General features: G+C 43.1%; 2 protein-coding genes across 4 annotated transcripts in view; one reads left to right on the top strand and one right to left on the bottom strand.

Moving 5' to 3' along the window:
- POLR3E (RNA polymerase III subunit E) overlaps nt 1-6,949 on the top strand; it is a 30,197-nt gene extending 23,248 nt beyond the window's left edge. The window contains exons 19-21 of one of the 3 annotated variants that reach the window (XM_055707229.1): nt 3,295-3,372; nt 4,287-4,412; nt 6,512-6,949. In XM_055707229.1, coding sequence (XP_055563204.1) covers nt 3,295-3,372; nt 4,287-4,412; nt 6,512-6,568 — 261 coding nt within the window. In that variant the 3' untranslated portion in view covers nt 6,569-6,949. Of the gene's footprint in view, nt 1-1,446; nt 1,560-3,279; nt 3,373-4,286; nt 4,413-6,511 lie in introns of those variants that run through there. The other 2 variants (XM_055707228.1, XM_055707230.1) reach the window with 2 other exon arrangements.
- On the bottom strand, nt 6,881-23,107 carry CDR2 (cerebellar degeneration related protein 2). Its single transcript, XM_055707232.1, has 5 exons — nt 22,797-23,107; nt 17,551-17,663; nt 12,772-12,920; nt 12,338-12,502; nt 6,881-11,123 (listed from the first exon to the last, which is right to left on the bottom strand). The coding sequence occupies exons 1-5, from the start codon at nt 22,873-22,875 to the stop codon at nt 10,256-10,258; spliced, it is 1,374 nt and encodes a 457-aa protein (XP_055563207.1). The 5' UTR covers nt 22,876-23,107; the 3' UTR covers nt 6,881-10,255.
- Nucleotides 23,108-23,171: the final 64 nt, after the last annotated feature.

Raw genomic sequence — 23,171 nt, 5'->3', positions numbered from 1 at the left:
TATAAGCCTGTACCGTTATCAGCAATGTAAATCATTACCCCCAAGCCTCCCCCTGATGCTCCTTGCAGATGGCAAATGTGCTGGGGCTGGTTTTACTCTTTGCATGGGCTCATCTGCTTTGGTATTTCTTGATTGTTCCCCTGGACCATTTTGTCAGAACCTGACGAGGGTGCCTGAGCTCACGGAAAGCCTGGAGGGTTGTTTAGCGTGGGATTTCATAGATGCTCATTAGTTTTCTGTAATTGAAAGTGTTTTGGTGATAAAAATCAATGATCTGAGGTAATTAAAATGATGTTCTGTGGGGGGTAAAGACACTCTTGGCTTGCACGCTGCCCTATTACAGAAAACATGTTGCTGAAAATGACAATTGGAAACTTACCAGGGGGATGCAGGGTTTATTATAAAGCTGACCGACTACACCCAGGGTATGAGAAAAATCAGATTTGTGGGGAGCCAGAAGAGATGCCGCTCTAGCTGCAAATGAGGCCGTGGGGATGCCTCCAGGGCGCTGTGCTCGCCTGCGCTTTGTAGCATCCTCCCAAGTGGGAGGGAAAGCACATGGAAAGAAATAGTGAATTCTGGGCAGAAGCACCCAAGTGCAGTGGGCTGCTGCTGCCGTCACAAGAGCGGGGAAGCAGAGGTGTCCTCAGCAGACGCTGGCGTGGTGCTTGTGTCCAGAGCTTGCACAGGCTGAGCCTGCGTTTAGCTCCACGGGAAACGTTTGCGCAGGAATCTGCCTCCTGAGTATCTACACCCATTTCCTGCAGACTGGTGGGGGTGCACGGGGGTGGCTGGCTCCTGCTGGCTCCCTTCCAGTGGTCCATGCAGTGGCAAAGTTCTGCCCAACACTTGAGGATATTTTTGAGGCATCAGGAAATGATGTAACCGTGGCCAGCATCCTGCCTGGCTCCCGGTAACAGGAGAAGAATGCAGCCTTGCTCTTAATGGTGAGCCTTTTGGGCTAGCACCAATGCCAGGCTCCTGGAGACGTAAGCTCACCAGTTTACCTCTAGGATTATTCCATCTGATAAGTTTTTTCTGGCAGACTCGGCCCCTTTCAGTCTGGTTTTGCTATGATGAGGCTATGATGTAGCCTGGTGGTGGCTATTTTTAGGGCGTGCTCAGTGCTTGCGTGAGACATCCCAAAGCCCAGGGCTCCTCCCCAGGAGCTTCCCTTTTAACGTGGCAGCCCTGGGGGCATGGGGCAGCAGTTCATCTCCTAAAAGCCCTGCACTAGTGCTGGAGGCTTAGAGCAGGGAGGGGCACAGGGCAAACGTTTTAAAGAAGGATTTTAAGACGGTGGAGAGCTGTTTCTAGGTGAGGCTGGGGAGATTAAGATAACAAACATAAAATGGCAAAGGGACGGCGAATGGCAAGAAGTAAGGCTGTTCGGACAGAGCAGCATGTCTCTTGAAGAGTCACTGATGGCATTTCCCACTCCTGTAGATGGACTGTATGACAGCAGCAAGCAAGCAGGGTGCTGTTGACAGCAGCGTTTGCAACAATTTGCAGAGTAAGGCTGGATGGGAGGAGGAGATCCTGTGGGTTTTTCTTCCCAAGTAAGTATTGTGTTGGTTTGGAAGCTGTTTCCTCACAAATGGCCAGATAAACACAGCTGTATTTCAGACACGTGGCTGAAGCAGGCAGAGTTTGCACTCTGGGTCTGTGTTGAGTGACTTTTTCAGTGGGGCAGCTTGTGGCTGTGTGCTCCTGGTGCCCTGCATCCTGCTTTTCCTGCTGCAGCTGTTCGCTGGAGGGAGGCTGAAGTATTGGATTTTGTCTGCGCTGCAAGCATACAAAAGATACTGTTCCTCAAAGGCAGGTGTCCTTATGAGAAGAGAATTATGTCAGGTGTTACAAGCCTAATAAACCTGAATCCTGGCTCTAAACCAAGTGTAGAGCCTTGTTATATTCCAGCCATTTGGACCAATGTGAGAGCCAAAGCTGCTAATCCCACCAGGCAGCTCCCACTGGACAAAACTCTTCCCCTTTGCACTACGATCAGAGGCAAAGCATGAAAGGGAAGGCTGATCTTTCGCTCTGCGATGCACAAGTCTTGGCATGGTGTGAGAGCGACTGGGAAGAAAGGCTTGGTTCGTGCCAGCAGCCAGGATTGAGGGATACTGGAACAATCAGGACTGGCTTGTTAGCTTTTCATAGATGATTGATTTAGGTCGCCTGGGCAGTTAGCAGGGAATAAATTGTTAGTGACAGACAGGAGGAGACATGTCAGGAGTGGAGGCATACTCCAGCATTGCTCATTAGTCACTGCTTCAAGGGAAAGTGTTAAGGCAAATGGATGGTATTTTACTTTTTTAGGAATTTGGGGCATGGAGGGGGGGAAGGCAGCTGTGTTCCTTCCTGTGTGCAGGGGTGTGAGACTGCTGCCTCAGAAAAAAAAAAAATTACTCCTCTAGCTTGGTGCATGGAAAAAAGAAACAAACCCACTTAGTTTTGGGAGCCTGAAATGGGCAAGTGTCTGGTTTACTGTCCATCAGTGTTCAGTCTTCTGGAGTCCTGTAGTCTGCCCCAAAACAGAGCTGACAAATACAGCAGAAGCACAGTGCTTGTCAGAAATGCTCACTTGGGATTTGTGAAGCAGGTAAACACAGGATAGAGTCTGAATCTCTAAGACCTGCCACTGTACATGTGAAAACCTCCAGAAAGACCCTGCGGTGCACTTGGTGCTCTCAGTTGAATGTTGCTTTGGATGATCTGGAAGTAAATGCTGCTGACAGGAAAAATCTGGACACCTTGCCATGAAATACCGGCTAACATCCAAGCCCTGGGATTGTTCTGGTAGTGGGAAACTGTCACCATGCAAAATTCACAGGATTCCAGTATGCCTAGCAGTTCCCTTTTAAAGCTATGAAATAGCAGGTGGTGTGCCAGACATGGCCCCAGCTTACCCCACCATGACCGTCAAACATGGTGCGGGCGTATCAAGGCACATGTCAGGGTGCCATGGGGCTTGTCCCCTGATCTGCGCGCTGCAGGGTCACCCAGCAGGGCAGGTTTGGGACAAATAATGTTTCTGTTGAAGTCATGAGCCTGCGAGAAGGTGTCTGCCCTGTGGCTGCGGGAGGGGCCACATCTCAGCAGGCACAGGGGCTGCCCCAGCGAAGTTACCCCTTCAGGTGTGGAATGGGAGAGGGGCTTGGGTTGTTTCAGTAGTTACTACGTGGCAGCAACGGTTTTGATGCAGTAATGGGTGTCCGGGGATACTGTATCATAGAATCGTTAAGCAGAACTCATTAAATAGATGGTTATTTTTAACAGCCTCTTGTTCTCAAGTTTCCTCCACAGACTGCTGCTTCACCAGATGAACTAAAGGTCTATGCACTTTGGGAAGCCGGTGACACTTATGATCAGGTAAAGATAAAAATGAGTGACATTCCCAAACAGATGTTTATTGAGCATTTGACATTGTTTGAATTTGTGTTTCTGGAACTGGTACAGCAGGTAGTTTTCCTGTTTCCCTATTGAAGCATCCAGTTCTCAGTAGTAATCTGTGTCCAGCTGAGAGGAAGCCCTTAGCTCGCAGGGTGATCGTTGCTGTGTCAAGACAAGGCAGTGTGCACAGAAACAACTTACGATGGTAATACATGTCAGTAACTAGCTCGATGGAACAAATAATTTTGAACCTGTGAGGAGAAAGGATTCTCCGATGCAGGCCTCACACGAGGATCCGGTCCAATATTATTATTTTTTCCTTTTGATGTTAACGTGACATTAACCAGAGATGAAATGATGCTGTTACCTGATGTATCTGTTTATATTTCTAACAGGAAATTATTACAGCATATGTAAGCATCTCCTGAGTTGTTATTGCTATCAGAGCAATATATGCAAAATATGAAGTGAAAGGGAAGGCACCTGAAATGTGGATGGACAATGTAACTCCTGTGTCCATGAACTAAATAATTTTTTATAGGGAAGAGTCAAGTAGTGTCCAGCCTCCTGGCTGGAGTGAACCAGGTGAACTCCCGTGGGAAGCATTTGAGAGGAGAATGTTGCAGGCCCTTCTTCAGCATGTTCTTGGACCTTTGGAGGTGCCCCAGGTGCAGGTCTGGCCACGGGGTATGGAAAGATCACTGAGGAGCCCTCAGAGGCTTGGGCACTGCTGGAGAGAGGTATACGGGACAGATTTGGGATTGTGAAGCAAGAATCCTCTAATGTAGTTCAGTGACTGTTCCATACAGACTAAGGCACGTGCAGTTTTGATCTGTAGAAAGACAGGAATAATTATTCTTCTCTTCGTATTTATGATACATTTTCTTTTAAAGCATCGCCAAGTTTTGCTTGAAATCTTTTCGAAAAACTATCGAGTGCGCAGGAACGTCATCCAGAATCAGTTGAGTCAGGAATGTGGAGAAGATCTAAACAAGCAGGAGGTGGATAGAGTGTTAAAGGTAAATTTCTATTCCATTGTGGGTTTGATCAAATTAATGCATGAATTTTTAATGCTTGGTTCGAGCAAAGGATCATACTTTTCCTTGAATTGACAAATGCTGAGGATGATAGAACAATTGTTGTTGAAATGTGGACAAAACCTGTTTTCCAGCTTGTTTTCTTAAAAATAACACTTGTCTTCTCCTACCTTCTTTCCCTCCAAGAAGTAGTGATTGTGACTCACACATTGTTTTGTGTTATTGCAACAAATCAGTATTTGTCATCTTGGACCAGCAGAGAATAGAGTGTAGTAAATGAGATACTTCAGAGTTATTTTTAAATAATGTGGAGTTAAACGTGGCGGAGGCGGGAGGGTTCTGCACAGTGTTCCGGGTTTACCAGCGGACTGATGTTGGTTAAGGCTGGAAGAGCACAGGTGCCAGAGATTCAGAAGGAAATGCATTTCCTTCGCGTAGCAGGGCGCTAAGCAGTGTACCAGCCGAACTCTAGCCACAACAAGCAGGCAAAGTAGGTGTTAACACATTTCATTGTGAATGTTTATTTGAATCCTTTCATCTCTGTCTTTGAAGGTGCACCATTTACTCTCTAAAGAAGTTTAAGATGTAAAGTACCACAGAGGCCATGATTGGCAAGCTTTAAAAGCCATGCAGTATGGCTAAGGAGAAAGTTGCCAGCTAATGTAATACTTTATAATCGGTGCTGGGCCTTTGGTCACTGTCACAATAAGACAAGTGCTTAAGTACTTTATTACATTGGGATCTGCAAATGGAATTTGCACATTGGAAAAATTACAGATCTCTTGCTGTGATAATAAGCAAACTGGTCTTGCTTGAAAGAACGTAGTTGTCTTCGCGTTAAAATAAGCTCAGACATTTCTGCCTGCTAGACAGTGTTTCATGTGGCTTGCCTGTGCTTGGGAGATTTGTCAGGTGACTAGATGAGCTCAGATATCAGCTCTCCTGGACTGCCTAGACAATGTACTGGCATTAGTTTTTCATGATGCTGTTGCTATTTAACAGATAACCTGTTTCTAGAAAAAAAACCTTCCCCTCCAAACCTGGGTACTGTTTGTATGTAAGTCACGAAGCCATTGTGTTGCATCAGGCTTCTTTGCCTTGAATGCATTTGTTGCAGAAGTAGGTGAACTTGTTTCTGAAATAAAATTTAGAAGTATGATTTAATGAAATAGGAACATTCTCTGGCTTCTTTAGCCACAAGAGATTGGGTTTCTCTTTGAATGAAATGGGATTTCTTGGCTCCTGTTTCCCCATCTGTGTGCGCTCCCTTTTTATACGCAATGGAACAGACTGACAGGGTTTGTATTTTTGCATCTGCAAATCAAGTCTGCAAACCCTCTTTCTAGCCCCCACAATTTATTTGTTTTTGCAATGTGCAAGTCCCAGGACTTTGGGGGAAAAGAAAGATATTATTCTCCCTTTAAGCTCCACAGCGTCAGTTCTGTAGCAGTACTTAAGCCTGTGTCAAATGCCCTGAGTGGGAGGGTGGGAGCAGAAGAGAAGCCGTTAGAACCCGAGAGACTTGGTGCTCATCTAACAGAAATAACACAAGGAGCCACAAGGAAGCCCACTTAGGAACTCCTTCGCTGTGGTGCTGACTGGCTGTGAGCTGGGCAGACGTGTGGTCAGAATACCAAAGCCCCGTTCTGAGCTCTGACATTTCATTATTGTAGAATGTTGTTTCTTAAAAGGCTTCGTTCGGATCCGGCGGCTGCTTTCGCACTCCAGCACGTTCCTGCTGCTCCCTTCAGCCTGTGTTTGCCCCTTGGTTCCTTGTCCTCAGCCTCCCCGCAACCCCGCAACCTTTCCTAAGCTGGCTTCTGCTCAATCCCCATCTTCTCCCCACCCCTGGCCCGGTTTCTTGCTGCCATTGCCCTGTTTGTCCTCCTGTGGCCTCTCAGCCTCTTGTGTTTGCCGTCTTCATTTAAGCTGGATGGTCTTCAGGGCGGGGATAACCCGCTGCTCTGGGTTCGTGCTCTCTCCCGTGCGCTGGAGAGGAGACTTCCCTTACTGATCCCATTGATGGTCCCAGAGCCAGAGGGTGGTTCCCAAGACCTTACAGACTTTCCCTTTCTCCCCAGGACTGCTGCGTGAGCTACGGGGGCATGTGGTATCTTAAGGGGACGGTGCAGTCTTGACAGTGGTGGTAGTGGCTCCCAGTGATCTCTAGGACAAAAGAGAAAACCTGCAGCGGGCGGCAGCGGCAGAGCCACGCCGCAGCCGTGGGAGCGTGGGGCAGGCTCTGACCTACTTTGGGGCAGGTGGGCGTTGCGGACAGTCCTTGCCATCCCACCACACTCACACACGTTTGCATGGCCGCCTGGGCGCAAGAGCAACTAGGAGGACAACGTGGGACCCTGTCTGCAGCTTGATTAAGCGGGGATTTCTAATGTATTTCCATTCTCGTTCTGTTTCGTTATAAAAAATAAAACCATATACTGACACAGACGTGATGGAAAATCATGGTCTAATACTTTATTTTGTAAGTAATGCCAATAAATTAAATTTGTTTACAAACATCCCGGGTTTTGTTAAATACCTAGATGCTCGCACTTTAGTCTGAGCATTGCCACAGCCCTGTTTATGAAGGGAAGATAAGCCGTGGTCACGGACGCGTTGGGCCAGGGAGGGGGGACAATCCAGTCTCTGCCCTTCGTACTGCATAGCCATGGGGCTCACCCTTGTCTGTGAGATATTTGGAAGAAGACCCGCGCTTGAAACTGATGTGGAATCACTGCTGGATTTCTTTGGGCGGCGCAGGGTGTGTTGAGGCATTTCTTGCATTGCTGTATGCAAACACAGCGAGGTAAGTAACTGAATGCGCAGTCCAGAAGGCATCCAGCTGTAGTTATCACACAGCAACAATGTGAAGCTTCTATTTTGTGTAAATTTTTTAATAAAATTTTATCTTGAAGGTCCGTTTTACTGCACTTTGTATTTGTCCAAGAAGAAACGGAGGCTGCACCCGCTGCTTTTATAGCCTCAAGGCTTACGGAGGAAGGAAAGGCCAGAACATTACAGCAGAGGTTAGAGGCAGCTGGTAAATGCTTTACATCGTGCAGCTTGTGTGATGGGGCGGCCGGGGGAGCTGCCAGGCTGCATGAGGTGCAGCAACAGGCCTTTTCCCTGCAGCCCAGCTGCGTGTGCGGCAAGGGCCAGGGGATGTGGTTACCTTACTGGTCCCGGTCCTTGCTGTGATTTCCGTCACATGAGAAGCTCAAGGGGATTCTGTTCATTTCATCTACTTATGCTCAGAAAAGGCCAAGGGGTTGTGGACTAAAATAAGCAGATTAAGGTAGTTAATCCAGGTAAGATCGACTAAGAATATTGTTACCATACTTACAGCATTTCACATTTCCGTGGAAAAGGCCTATTTTTAAACTGCTAAAACTACCTTAATTAATACACTAGTGTAGTTTATTGACTGCATCGACATAATTGGGAGGTACTTTCGGTTCAGGCAGCTTTTGCTGCCTTTGTCTTGGCCTGCTGCATGCAGGGAGGGTGGATGCTTACCTGGTACAGCCCTGTTGTAGCGCTACCTACAGCTGCACCTAGAAAGCTGCTCTGGGAAGGCCACAGCACGAGAAGTTAGGGGAAGAGCCCAGCCTTGGAGTTCTTTATTGCACAGTACGTACAGTTGAGCGTTATAGCACAGCCAGAGCTCAGCAATGGCACAGGTAGTAGCCAAGGGGAAGTTACATTACAGAAGAATCAAGTAGTTCTGTGGAAATCTGAGAATATTTTTTATATTTTTAAAGCACAAAAATTATATATATGATAGTGCTCTAAGTTAGCCAACAGTAACAAACCACTGAAGATCACAGATTTAACCAAAAATTCTGAATTGCTTTTCCATGTCTCCTGGTCCAGCAGGTGTGGATTCTCTTAAAGTGGTGAGAAACAGTAGTAGTAAACCATTTGTGACTAACCGTGTCATGCTTTTCTCATTTAAGGTTACTGCTTCCCAGTACCTGACCTCCAGGTGCCGAGGCTCCAAGTGCTGGGGAAGCAGCGACGCTACAGTTACCCTGACGGCAGAACAGCAGCTTTTCTGCCTTTCCCCTCCTCCCCGCTCCATTTTGAAGAGCACAGGCAACCACCGCAAGTGAGGAGAAACGACTTAGTTCCCTCTGGATTTCTATCTTAGACAGGCATTTTCCATGTAGCATTAACTTTCAAATACAAACGTAATGGGAAAAACGGCAAGACTAGATAACACAGGCGCCATCTGCACCACGTTTCCTGATCAGCAGATGGGCGTGATTGCTAGTTACACACATAGCTTGACTGGATTATTTATTTACTTAGAAAAATACAAGATTCAGATTCCCATTTTTAAATAATTTTCATAATGCAATACGTGTTTTAGAGAAACTCCCACGATACGAAGTCTTAATGCCGCAACGGGAGGACAGCTACGCACAAGCTTCCCCGGGCACAACATAAGGCAGACGGAACTGCAACAGGAGCAGGTGAACTAAAGCTGAGAAACTGCCAACACTCTGTGTCAACTGTTTGGTATATCGCAGCAGCGCGGGCAGGGAGGTGATTCCCCCAGAGCTGCTGGCCAAATTAAGCTGAGACCCTTTATAAAGATAAGGATGTCACCTTTCATTGTGCCTCCGCCGCCTAATCTCTCAGCCTTTGTTTTATTCACACTTTGAAGCAGTTTTAAAGAACATACTTCATGTTCTTTGTTTTTCAGAGTTTGAATACAATTTATTATTATTAAGGAGTGGAGAAGGAGAGGAAGAGCAGGAACACAGTCCTGTTTTCAGTCAGGTGTGTCCTGGCAGTGTTGTGTCCATCCTCCCACCCCCAGGCAGCACGGAACAGGACCACAGAGGCTGACACTGGAAGCAACAGACAGAACAACATAAGGTTTTACCTTCCTGTCTCCTTCAAGGACCTGGAGTTTGTGGTACATAAGATTAAAAGCTATTCCACTACATCAGTGCTACTACTAAAGTTAAATACCTAAACTGCAACTTTCTATCTTACCAAATACACATAAAAACGGACTTTGCAGACATTCCACCAAAGAACAGTAGATCCCAAATAACATACATCATCAATTCACAGTATCTTGCCTTAAGACAAAGTGCCCTACATAAGAAACCATACCTAAAAAGCCACGCAAACTTTACATCAAATCCTTTCTTAGTAGGAAGACAGTTCTACTAATCTGGGGGAGAGCTTAGTGCATGTGAGAACATGGTATTAGCTTAAACCAAGCACAGTGCAGGCTGCTAGGCCAGCTCTCCGCCTCCCTGCCACCGCGAGTGCAGCTAGACCGCTAATGTAATACTCAAGAAGCAAGGAACGGCTGCCTGTGATGCTTGTCAGGGGCTTTGTTCTTGTTCATCTTCTACATAGATGTAGTTACAGGGCTAGGTCATCGCTGCGAACCAAAGGAAAGCTTTATTCTCGTCCCTTGTGAGAAATACAGTACAGATTGCTTACCTCTGGTATTTTTGAAGTGGGCTAAGGAAACTAGTGTCAGTTACTGCTCTGGCCAGAGATTAAGTGTAGGACAAAGTAGTAGTGTAGTATTAAACTATGATGTTTGTTTGCCTTACAACCACTAGTTTGTGTGACGGTGCTAAAACATTAAATCTATTGCTACATAGGTACAGGGAGACTAACTGCTAACTAACGAGCTTGTTAACTACAGGTCTACAAGCCAATTTCAAAACATTCATTTTGAGTGCTCAAGAAATACATTGGTGCAAAGGGGCCCTCTGACATTTGTATCAAGTTTTTCCCCTTCTAGACTAACAGATTACCCATTCAAAGAAAATGCGTCATCATTGTGTCCAGCATTAGGGTTGAGAGGAGAGGGACTTGTACTTAGCTCTGTGTTCATCTATTTCTTCCTTTGTTTTTCTGATACAGCTAAAAATTTCCTGGAAGAGTGCTTTATATTCAGGAAGAGCATTTGTGGGAGAGTCACTTAGCTCCAGATTTGTGAATTCTTGATTGCTAGCTGAAAGATCATACTGGGTATTCCCCACATTTAGGTCTTTGGAATACTGCGTCAGTGTTTGTACGGCCTTGTGTTTAAAAGAATCTTCATCCATTTGACACTTCTTCAAAAGTTCCTCATACTTCACTTTCAGAGCATTATACTGAGCATCGACTTCATTAAGCACAGAGATTCCTCGCTGCTTCACAGCTTCAGCTCTCCTAATACATGTTTCTTCATGGCCCCTTAGGATGTCTCCCCCTGCAGCACTGCTTAAGAAAGTTTCGCTGTTGCTCCGTTTCAGTGCCTTCTTCTCAAGCTCAGATACAGTCAGAAATCCATCATCTGCCGGGCTCTGACCAAGTTCCCTTTCCAAAGACTCCTTGAATGAAATGAAGAAGGATTCTGGCACCAATTTCTCTGCGTTATGGAATGTGTTTTCAGACTGAAGAATCTGTCGCATTTCAGCTACCTCCACTTCTAACTCCTCTGCACGAGCCCGATACGAGTCGCTATCAACAAGCCTCTGTTCAAGGTCACAGTTTTCCTTTACCATAAGACTATATTCCTCCTCCATTGTTACCCTCTTCTCTTTTTCTAGATTAAGCTGGGCTTGCAGAACTGTAACTGCCTTTTTTAAGTTCTCATTTTCTTCTTCTAGAGGACTTAGCTGACTATCCATCGAAGTAATCTTTTCTGCAAACACATGATCATAAACAAAATACCTGCAGAAACAAAATAAGTATTATCAGATGTAGGAAGCACAGCTGATAACACCTCCTCATTTTCCTGACCTGGGCAACTAATGACAGAATTAATCTGTGTGCTACCATACCTCCAAGTATACATAGCAGTCATTCGCCTAACCTATCAGTCCATTTAATAATCAGAACAGAGTTTGTAAATACTTATATGCCATCAAAGCAAGCCTCCAGGCTTAAGCAGAATGGCAGCTCATTAAAAGTTTCAAGTTACAGACGAGGTTATTGAATAACTAGACCTACAATTTAAGTTTAAATAAACATTCCCTCCATGTATCATCCAATACTTTCCTACACTCAAGATTTTTTCTGCAGCACTCCACTCTTGTAACTTTTGTCACTATTGATTGTGGAAACAAGCTGCAGTACTGACTAGGCAGTTCTGTAGGCTGGTATTGCCACAAGCCTTTGGCAGTCTGAAGGAACCCACTTATCTTTTGATTTGTCAAAAAAAATAACTTCTCTTTGGATGCATGAATTTATTCTACAGTTCTACTTCCATGTAGTGCTGAAACACAGACACAAAAGCATGTTCTGCCTATCTGAGGAGGTGCTTCACTTACAAAATTATCTTCTAGGATTGAAGCTAGTCTGAGCTTTTACCCCAGGCAATTGCCCCGATGGCCATACTAATGCAGTTCAGCTGGGTAAAACTGCTCTAAATTACAAAAGCAGCCCACGGCTCCAGGCACCATTTCACCAGCTTAAGCGTCTTTTTAACCAACTTAAGTTCAGGAAAGCTATTGCAGAAATCCTGCCTTCCTTGAAAAGAAGCTACCCACAGACATCCAAGGAAAAGGTAAGTTACAGAAAATAGGCTGCATTTAGATGTTTGTCTTTCAGGTTATCTGTGTGTGGGCTTTTATCTGACTGAGAACAGCGGGGTGCAAATTCCTGTAAGCTTTCTAGGCTACAATTTAATATGGTTGGAAACGCTGGGAGAGAAGCTTTCAAGATAGAAAGTGAAACCTGCTGCTCCTCTAGCACGAAGACTGCTGCGGTCTAGAAGCATGCCAGAAGCTGTGGCAACACCACACAGTGCAGAACTGCAGATGCTTTGCTAGTTGTGAACATTAGATATCTTTCTGCTAGTTTGTTTGACATCTATGCCTTAGTTTTTAAAGCTTTGCTTAAAATAATTTCAGGGTGCTCTTTGCTATGCAAGGAAAGTGTCTTACTGGCGAAGGTCATACAGCTCCTTCAAACATGAGAAACTGTGCATTGATCTCGGCTGGTCAGAACTCTCATGGCTTATCCGGCCTCGTCCAGACTTTTTCAATTCTTCTACTTGTCGTTGCAGGTCATCTATGTGTGTTTGCAGATTTTCAATAGTCTCTGTCAAGCTGAAAGGTGAAGGACTTCTGTTAAAAGCGTCTGAGTGTTTAGTCAAGGACAGGAGAATTTCCCGTCCCCTTATATTGTAGTTTCTCCTCCGAAGGCTGTGCTTTGGCCCCCAAAGACCTTTAAATAGAACTATCCTTTCAATTTAGCGGTATTGTTGGACACCACTAGACAAGAGGCAGCCACCCAATAGTGACACAAGCACACTTGGGCTGCTCTTTTTCATATTATCAACAGGGAGGGTGGTGGGGATCTACTGTAAGTTTGTTACCTTATTATCTTCTGTTGTGAAGCTCTACTCTCTGCAACTAGTTTTTGATTAGTGTCTTCTAGTTCTCTTGCTGTCACATCCAGCTGTTCATAGACTTTGGCATGCTGATCATTCATCTGACGCAAGAGCTCCACTTGCTTGGTGAGGTACTGCAAGACAGTATCGCAGTTACTCGTTTACACTTGAGACACAGAGGCAGAACTACTACCCCGCATTTTTATTCACATTCACAGAGAAACCGTAAGTTTCAGAAAAGGAGGTTCCAGTGGCTGCTTTGCTAAGTGTTCAGCTGAAAAGGTGCTGTCAGTAACTCGGTGAGCCAGCTCGTCTCTGTCGTGGAGGTCAACCCAGGCTTTTACCCAGAGGAGCTGGGCTTGCTGGTGCAGGCTGTGTGTCTGCCCTTGCTGCAGCTAGGCTTTGCCAGCAGCCGACCCTTCTGTTTGTCTGTACTGCAGTCACTGATGCAGCCTCACATCCAGACTTCAACAGTGCCCTTAACTATCCACCGAGTCCTTCTACAAGTCACCAACAGAAATTTTCTAAGTGTTGACCCAACAGGATTTTTTTAGCCTTAAAACTGAAATATTGGGTAGCACCATCCATAATTAAATTTATTTTCAGCTGACCTGAGTTTTTCCAGTCTGAAACAGCATTAGGTTCAGCAGAACAGAATTTAGGTTGTGATCACACTTAAGACAGCAGAGGGGCTACTATGTTTCAGGAAGGATCATCAAGTTATTGAGTTCAATCTTTAATTACTCACAGGGAGCTATTCCAGTTACGGTATTCCTAAACAAAGGTCTCCTGCCTCTTTTAAAAATTAAAACTCCACATGAAGTATTCTCATTTTAATCCTCTTTAGTTTTACAATTAACAACATAAATTGTTAAATTTCTTGAATAATGTCAGAAAGGTTGGAACTCTTGGTCTAAGAGCAAGGAACTCTTATATTGTCCCACCCAGGATAGGACTGATCCAGTTCTAAAAATCTACACAAGAATTTGCATCAGACTTGAACCAAAACCCTAAACTTTTAAATCTGAAATAATTTCTATATAAGAACAAAGTATTTCTTGATATATATTCTGTGTTTCTACATGCTACTCACTGAGAAGTAAACTTCAAGTAGGAATATCCAACAGACTTTTAGGCAGAATTACTTCTCTTTATATAGGCCTGTTACATATTCCAAACTTCTAATATTCTACTTAACCTTTTACCTCATTAAAAGATTGGTGGGTTTACATTTTAGGCAATGTAAGAACAGATAATAAGTTAATCTAGGACTAGTAACTGCTACATACAGACTTCTAGAAGATCAACACTATCGCAGTTGGCTAGATCCTTTTGTAGCCTGTGCACACATGACAGAGGATTTACACAAAAATAGTATATGGATTAGCAGCAGAATCTCAATGTGACCCATCTCTGATTAACTTTCCCTATTGGTTATTCTCAAAAGGAGCCAGAGATCTTCAGACTTTCTTCAGCAATACGAGTGTGGCTAAGCACAGAAGCCAAGGCTTTGGCGCCAGAATCGGATGTTACCACTTATTACAATGGGCTTTTGCAGAAGTTTTAGATTAATGGAAGAGGTGAAGCACTATTTTCTCCACCTTGTGTCTCCAATAGCCTCAGTGCTGGCATCAAATTGGCCTGGTTATAACCAGGCCACCAAAACAAAGTATAGATGCGGTAATCAGTGGTTCAGAAGTTCACATTTATTCCACTTCCCCTGCAACTAAGCACCTAACATGAAGAACAGTTGAGCCTTCTTATGTTCTACCACATGATAAAAGGAAAGTGTCAGTATTTCTGAAGTCTGACTGCTGAGATCAGATTCAGACAGGAATCAAGTTGCCCTTTCCATCCAGCATTTATTACATCTACAGTGACTAGTTAGTGGCACACGTGTCAGCACAGAGGTCAGATATAATGATCCAAGGCTGTAAAACACTTAATATGTTAGCGTTTAATATATTAGATGCAATCTTAAGCATCCAAAAGCCTTTGACCCTTCCTTTCCAGTGCAGGCAAGATAGTTTGAAATACGGTACTGATTTCTTGGCCAGTTCTAGACTTTGCTACCCATAAGATGTGAATTAATAGGGAAAAAAGCCACAAAAGATTTACAGTGATACACTGCACTGAAGAAAAGCTAGTAAAAAATGCAGAGCAGCTACAGCTCAAAGATCACCTTTAAGTTACAGAGGCAAGCACTTGAAAATTAGGGGGAAGGAAAAAAAAAAAAAACATCAGGCACACAGACTGGATATGCCACTTGCACATATATCCTGTGCAGTGGGGTAGCCTGTGTTCCCACAAAAGACAGAAATACAGGTATGAAAATAACTGACTGAACTGCTTTTACTAGCTAAAAAGCACTGCACCTTGCATATACTAACTTTATTCCCATTTGTTTCAATGAATTCCTATAACAATCCCTTGTGCCAGCAAGCTTATACATTCAGTTCCTTCTTCTTGAGGTTCTCTCTGGGTATTTGAAGAAGGGGTTCATTTGATTTTTCCCCTTTTCTACTAGAAACTCAGATGCAAGAAAGACTACTATGAAGAAATAAATGTTTTGCGCTGCTAGTACACTTTTAAACTACACTGGGAAAATACAGATTAAGACAGGTGGTGGAACCAAGACTACAGCACGTTATTACAGCAGATACAAATATAGTCTACAGGTTCTTTGACTCAACACAGTTAAGCTGGGCAAATAAAGGTGCAGGCACTATATGACTTATATGTCAGAAGCATCACAAAAACTGTTCTCCCACCTCTCTGCCCCCTCTTGAAGGGAACTAATAGGACAACCCAAAATAAATTCCCACCCTGGTTGGCGGAGAGGAGGAAAGAGAAGAGAGGTATTAGATAAAGCCTTCAAAAAGTAGCATTGCACAAGTCTGGATTTGTTTTTTTGATTGGCTAAGGAAAGCAAGATATTGAGAGAACAAATTAGTCTGTCACTGTCTGAGGTTGTCTGAACATACGAGTACTTGACCCTGCAACACACCAACTGTAGATCACTGCTGGAAGGACACTTCTGACCACTTCCTGGTGCTGAAGCTCTCTTCTGCAGTCAATAAACACAAACCCACCAAGACAGCTTAAGCAAATAAAGTGGCTTAAACCAAAAGGATATTACATCCTTAATGGCACTTTTCTATATGGCCTTAATGGCACTATTTCTATAAATTAAACGCAATTAGCAATAATATATTTTCCATTATTTCAAGACAGCGTTAAAATGCAGCTGCTTATTAAGTAGCTACACTCAATGATCCAGGCTAGTTATCCATAGCAAAGTTATTCTGTGTTATTTCAAAAAGCATGTAGTTACTGTGTTAAACACTTCTTAAACATGGTTGTTCATACAGGTGTTGAACCTTAAGTAGAACAGTATTTGTATAGCACCTTGAAGTGTTTGTCTTCTCTAGATCTTCAGAATTTATCTTTCTATAAAAACCATTCTCAGCAATGAGTTAAGTCTGCATAAGTAAATACATTTTTTTGTAATACTGTGGCACTAACATAAATATCAGCCATTCCAACCATTTTATCACAGAATGAATAGGATAACAAAGATGACATTTAGCACTTAATAGAGGAAAGAGCCAAGCATGAGGTACAAACCAGAAGTATCTTATTAAAAAACCCTGCACCCAGAAATCATGCACCACCTAACAAAAATGCTGGATTTATGTTAACATGAATAATTTTCAAGACACCTATAGATCTATAAGTATTAAGCTTAAGATTCTTTAAGTTACCTGTTACCACTACAATGATAAATGTTTATAAGGCTTAAGCTGCAACTGTACAAAATCCACGCACCATCTGTAACTGCATAAGTACTGCTTGCACAAAGGAACTCTGATTTTGTGAAAATCTAGCATATACTAGTCACAGTCCTGTGATTTGTACCAGAACCAAACTGAAATGCTGACTACATTTCCAATATGTTATCAAAGTACTGAATATTTAATAATTTAATTATTGGAGACCACACATTGTCCTCTAATAGCTGAAAAAAATTCATTATGCTGACAAATGGTAGGTCTGCAAGAACATAGGCAGTATTAAAAAAAAAAATATCAAAAAAGAAATTGCCAAAAATGACCAGGTTTTTACACCAAGTAACACAAAGATGAGTGGCTTTGAAAGGATGGTTATGTTGGGGGGGGTGTGGGTGTGCTCCTTCCTGGAAAATACAGAATAATATATCTGCTACATCTTTATTTAGATGTTTGGTTTTGCTGGATTTTTTTGAGGTTTTTAAGCTGAACTAGACTGTAGCCCCCTTTACCATAGCACAGTGTAGTGGAAGTGCATATCCTCAGATATTACTTAAATCTCTCCTGCACTTATCAGCACTTCAATTTCAATCCTGTAACCACTAACATTTTCATATAATTTTTAAAATTATTGATTTATCATCATATAATAGCATTTTACCTGGCAAGATCAGCAAAGTTTAGCAATAAAATAACTGAAGTAACTTTTCTGTACAAGAAGAAAAATACCAGTTATTTGTGATTAAACAAGCCAAATCCAACAGGAAATTGAACAGCACAAAGGTTCCTGTAATCAGACAAACAGTTCTAACTATGATCAAGCCTATACAGGTTCTCAATGTAGCAGAAATGGTTGAAGATTGTTCAGTGGTTTTCTTTAAAGTGTCCATCAGATGACAAGGAATTCAGATCGCAACTAAGTGCTATTATGTTGCAGGCCTCGATGCTTTAACACTTGGATCACTTAAACATTTACCTCGATCTCCTGCAGTTGCTCTTGATTTGTTGCATACATTTGCTGTAAAGATTCTTCTAGTTCAGTGTTACGGTCCAGCAGTGTCTTCCCAAGCTCAGCAGCAAGGTGAAGATCTAAACAAAGAAATCATGTTTGCATGTAAGTTCAAGCCAGTAATATAACTAATTTTAAAGCATTTCGATCAAATACATGAGGGTTTTTTAATTGTTGTTATAATTGCTTTAAGTTATTTTCAGTACCCAAATGAAAGTTAGCTTATACTTAAGTAGAACATTAATGTACCATCTATAATTCAAGTTTAAGCCAGTCCTGAAACCTAGAAGATACTCTTATATCATGAAGCTTCCTTAGTTCCTCCTTCAGTCCTTCAGCCACAGGTTAGCCACATCCAGCCATCTTCTCTTTACTTCCCACAACCTGCCTAGTACTATACCAGCATCTCTACCCAAGGTGTCTGTTAGCTACACTTCAGCATGTTTACAGCACTCATATTTTGGAAGAATAAGCATAAAAAACCCTGTCAGTGTTCTTCACCAAAGTGCTTAGGTCATTCAGGATCAAAGTGCTAAATAAAAGTTTCAGATGCTTTTTATGGTGAAACAATAATATCAAAAGATATAAAACTGATACAGAAATGTAGCTATTCTGCTTTTCAAGCTCATAAACCTAAAAGACAAGAACTGTTTTATGTGCTCCAAAACCTCATTTTATATGTCATTTGTTCTCAGGCACTTAATCTCAATTTCACTTCAGTCATCTTCAATCACCTCTGGGTGCAGTGACTGTAGTTGTTTCAAATTAAGAAGTCAGTCATCTGAACACTCAGTTTCTTTCTAGAGGGAAGCTTGATAATTCGTTCAACACCATCAGTAATGCTAGATATTCTATATAATTCTGTTTAAAGACATGTATAATTTAAAAGCTAACATAATGCAACAAAGAAATAAACCTTGGTGTTATTGCTAAAATTCTAAATACTCTGCACAGGGTATTATAGGTTAAGAATCCAACAGATTTCTAAAAATCTCAAATTTTCCACCTCCTTCCCATCACCTGGACCACGACCAGGTTGTCTCCTGCATACATGCAATATAATCTTGTTGTTTTCACATAGAACTGTTATCACTAATGGGAGAGAGACAGAAGGAAAGTCAAGAAAAACTTAGATTAACTTCAAGAAGACTTAAATTAATATGAGACATGCATTGCATCATCAGTAGTTATAGCTAGATGAGAAAAAAAAAATTCCATTTTCATTTGATTAAGATGCCCTTGTTTTAACATGTTATCTTAGCTCTTTCCTGCCCTTTCCCAATTATCTTATCAGCTAGTCATTGTAATAGAACACTGTTCCAGGATTGTTTTGTGCTAACCTTCAGTTTGGCAGCCTGTCCAAAGTGATTACTCCATCTACATACATCAGCCAACGACCAGATTCAGACTTACAAGGACAAGTGAGTAGGAGCATTTGTCTAATAAGTTGTAGATGTCCAATTCTGGCAAAACAACAGCTGTGGTATTCTTTACACATTCTTTACAGCTACAGCACATTGCTTCCTACCTTAAGGTCAGATTCTTTGAATAAATGCCACAAAAATTATTTAAAACAAATCACACTGCATGGGAGTTCTTCTAAGTTTCAAAAGACGTATGGCTAGGAGCCACACGGCATTCATCTATACTTAGGAGTTTACACTCACATAACTTTTTCATTGTAACACCACTTGTTAAGAAACAGCCTGTTCTAGAACTGAGATTTAAAGTATTTGGATAAGGAAAACCTTAAGGCATCCTGCTTAAGTGTCTCCCATTTTTAAACAGACATTGTACATTCTTTACCCATGGACATAATAACTCCCAGTCAAACACCAAGCCGTTTGTTCTATCACATTACAGAATACTGTAGTCTTCAAATCCAGTGAATCCATCGTCCTGTATAAAATGGAGCCCTGATTCACAAGTTCTCATACTACACAATTCTTTAGTGGGAGCCACAACCATTAAAACTATCAACAATACTAGCATCATTCAAGGCAAAGACTAAACAGTCCATTCTTTTATTTTAATAGAGTAGAATAAGAGCTTTAGAGAGGATTTAGGATTATGTTAAAGACATAATGCATAATAGAATTACTTGCTGCCATTTCTCTTCCCAAAGTGAAAGTTTTGTTTTGAAGTTTAAGTACATTTAGGAATTGATAGTTTCATTCTTAAATGCTCCTTCATATACTAGATCAAGTAGCACATACCACACAGTACTTTGAATACAATGTGAATAATAGAATTCATGTAATTATACTTACACACTCATTTTGTTCATTAAAATGGCAGAAGCACAAATGAGTTACTATGGGGAGAAGCATGCTATTTTCTAATTAAGGCAATTTGTTTGTGAGGGGGAGGAGACAAGTAGAAGAGCTAGAATTGTGCAATAAAATCTTAACTCCTACCCACAGAGAAAGCAAGAACTGGAACAATTACACCTCTTCTAAAAATTAAGAATTTGCTTTGCATCCATTTGTTAAGTACCTGTAAGTCCTATAAAGAACTAATTTTAAGAGTGAGATGTGCAATATGTTTTCCAGATACACCAGGAAAACAGTTAATTTCCACTTCTGTTAGAGAGTTACTGTACAATGGAAGAAGCATACTGCATTTTCTGTTGTAAATTTATGTAAAGTAACAAGTTCTGCCACAGACATGTATTTTTCCTTTTCACCATGAAGATGTAAGCAAAGAGGTTTTTAATAATGCAAACTGCATACCTGCAGATCTTCAGATCTTCATTTTAGTAAATCTGATCAGCTGTACTGGTGTTACAAGCACCATCACAAATCTCTAAACCAAAACAAGACTTCAAGGATAGGTCTTCTGTGATGCCAAACAGCCCCCACTTACTAGCACTTCTCCCCAATCTCTTCTGACAGTGTTACTATTACTGAGAAAAAGATAAAGAACAGTACCAAAATCCTTCTCTTCTACTTTTTCATAACCCACCTAACAAAATGGATCAGAGAATTTCCAGTCTAAAAATAAGCCTGTTCTTTGCAACAACAAAAGGTACTAGTAGTGCAAGACACATAAGTAAGCCTGGTTGAAGTTTAGGTTAACTGTAAAATTAACACACACACACACCCCTTAGCTTATTTCCTACTCCATGTTCAGATTGCCCTCTGTTCTGTTACAGTAACAGCAAAATATAAAAAGAACACTCTTATAAAAGAATTGTTTTTCGAAGGTCAGCATACTCCAGCAAAACATGGATGTTGCAGAAGGAAGGATGGCTGTTCCCATTCTTAAAAGAATTTCATGAGCATTCTCTTTTCATGGACAGCATGCCAGAAAAGCCCACCTCCATTGTCAAGGCAAAAACTTTTGGCGCATACAAAGGCTGTCAAAGTTTTTACAAAACCCTACCCTAATTGTAAGTTTCAAAGACTGGCTGACAAAGACCACATGCTTGTTTCAGGGTGCTTCCTGATGTTTTACAACCTAGGTTCTCATAAAATTACTCCTCAGTTTTTAAACATGCATTGATTTGGTTTGTGAAGTTTTAAGAGATGATCTTACTACTCTGTTTACATGTATTAGTATTGCTTAGTCTTCAGAGAAGGAAGAGTATTTTTCAGATTCTAGAAATAAACTGTAAAAAAGATCTACAACAACATTCCTGTAAGGAATTTAGTCTTTGCATTTTAACATGCCCATCACTTTATTTTCCTCTCTTCCCTTTTAGCAAGGCTATTAGTCACTTCCATTTAGACTTGTAAAGAGAGAATCCCCAGAAAAAGATTGTTCAAATGTTGAAAGAGCCCTCAGAACACACTAACCTCTGGAACGAAATACCGTTTCTTAAAAGCTCACAGCAGAATGCCAAATGTTGACTAAAATACGAAATCAAAGAAACATCTGTAAGGCAAGAAGTCAGTTCTTCTGCATAGTGAGGTCTCTTTGTAGGTCTTCTACCACATAAACACTGACATAGTAAAAACATTGCTAAATCATGTCTTCAAATTTTCAGCTCTCTTCCTTTTGACAGTAAACTACAGTTTCAGGACCTTAGTGATTGGTTTGTATCATAGAGCAACAAAAACATCGAGAAGGGTACCTAAATACAGCTTTCAGTTAGCTATTTTATCATCAAAGTGTACAATTAGAGACCTATTCCCGTCTCAAAAAAAGTTTCTGCTGTTAGATGCCTGATCTCAGCGTGCAAACTGCTTAGCTAGGAAGAGCTTTCGAAAGTGTCTTTCTTTATGGTTTATAATACAGTAGCACCTACCAATCCCAAGAATTAACGTACTCAAACGTAAAATCAAAAAGCACAAGGCTGGAGCAGATTTGCAGGAAGCCACTTCACAGCTTTGAGCTGGCCTTTTAAAACGAACTCAGGATTAATATCAGAAAGTACAACCAAGTAAATACCAGTTATAAATGCCACTAAGCTCTTAAGGAAATTGCACGTTCTTTCCATATCATGCCTGTAGAAGATTTTTAGTGCAATTATACTTGGTGTATTCCTGAGACTCCTTGTGAGACAAGAATAGCATTTACCTCTTGCACATAGCGTTTGAGGACCTACTGACAGAACGACATACAGGAGCTGGATAGAATTCTGATGCACAGTGGAGTTATTCGTATATTTTAAGAAGGAAACTTAGCAAGCTTTTAATAATGGACCCGCAATTCACGGAGCACGGCTACATTTACAACTTCATCGACTGGGAAGCCCTTACAAAAGGGCTCAACAGGGCGCAATCCAGCCACCCGCCGCGGCGCTTCCAGCGCCTGCCCTGAATCCTGCGTTCCGTCCTGTCAAGGTGCAACTTCCCAGCGAGCCGCGTCCCCCCGAGGCGGAGGGGGCCCGGGCACAATCCCGCTGGGCTGCAGCAACCCCTTCCGTCAAACAAAGACGGTGCAATCTTTATCGATAAAGCGATCCCCCTGCCTACACGCCCAAGGCGGCGGGAAGCACGGCCGTGAGGGGAGCCCGGCTGCCACAGCCGCCGGGCGGCAGCAGCCCCGCTCCCGCCGCCGCCCCGCGACCCCCGCCGCCGGCTCCAGCCCCCTCACGCCCTTCCCGCCGCCGCGCCCCGCGTCCCAACGGGCTGCGCGCCGCCCGCCGCACCTTCCCTCACACGCCCGGCCCGCCGCAGCCCCCTTCCCTCACACGCCCGGCCCGCCGCAGCCCCCTTCCCTCACACGCCCGGCCCGCCGCTGCCCCGCTCTGCCCCGTCCCGGCTCACCTTGCTGCAGGTCCTGCTGGTCGTACCAGGGCTCATCCTCACGGATCTCGAACTCCTCCACCAGGCTGTCCGCCAGCATCGCGTCCCTGCCCCTCGCGGCGCGGCGGGGGGACGAGGCGACAGCGCTCACACAGCGAGTCCCCTCACGCCGAGCGACGGCGGGGCAGGGCAAGCCGGCAGCCGCTCCTCTCCTTAAAAGCCGCCTCCGGCCATTGCCGAGCGTTTCCGGACTTTGCCGAACCTCTCCCCCTTCTGGTCGGGCTGAGCGAGGCTGCCGCCGGCAACGTGGCAAGCTACGGCCACCCGCCCACCGCCTCCCCGCGATTCAAACACAACACCCTCACCTCCCCTGAGCGGAGCCAATGAGAAGCCGCT

This window comes from Falco cherrug, chromosome 4 (genome assembly GCF_023634085.1).
Source record: "Falco cherrug isolate bFalChe1 chromosome 4, bFalChe1.pri, whole genome shotgun sequence".
In the NCBI taxonomy this organism is placed as follows: Eukaryota; Metazoa; Chordata; class Aves; order Falconiformes; family Falconidae; genus Falco; species Falco cherrug.
Note: the sequence above shows the minus strand (reverse complement) of the source record. Positions and strands in the feature narration are given on the sequence as shown.

What these genes read in the sequence shown, in the direction of transcription:
- CDR2 (XM_055707232.1), bottom strand. Translation starts at nt 22,875, where the DNA reads ATGCTGGCGGACAGCCTGGTGGAGGAGTTCGAGATCCGTGAGGATGAG. An exon ending in CCAGCAGGACCTGCAGCAAG is followed by an intron (nt 17,664 to 22,796) that starts GTGAGCCGGGAC and finishes TTCTTTGTTTAG; the next exon opens with ATCTTCACCTTGCTGCTGAG. An exon ending in TCACAACAGAAGATAATAAG is followed by an intron (nt 12,503 to 12,771) that starts GTAACAAACTTA and finishes TTCACCTTTCAG; the next exon opens with CTTGACAGAGACTATTGAAA.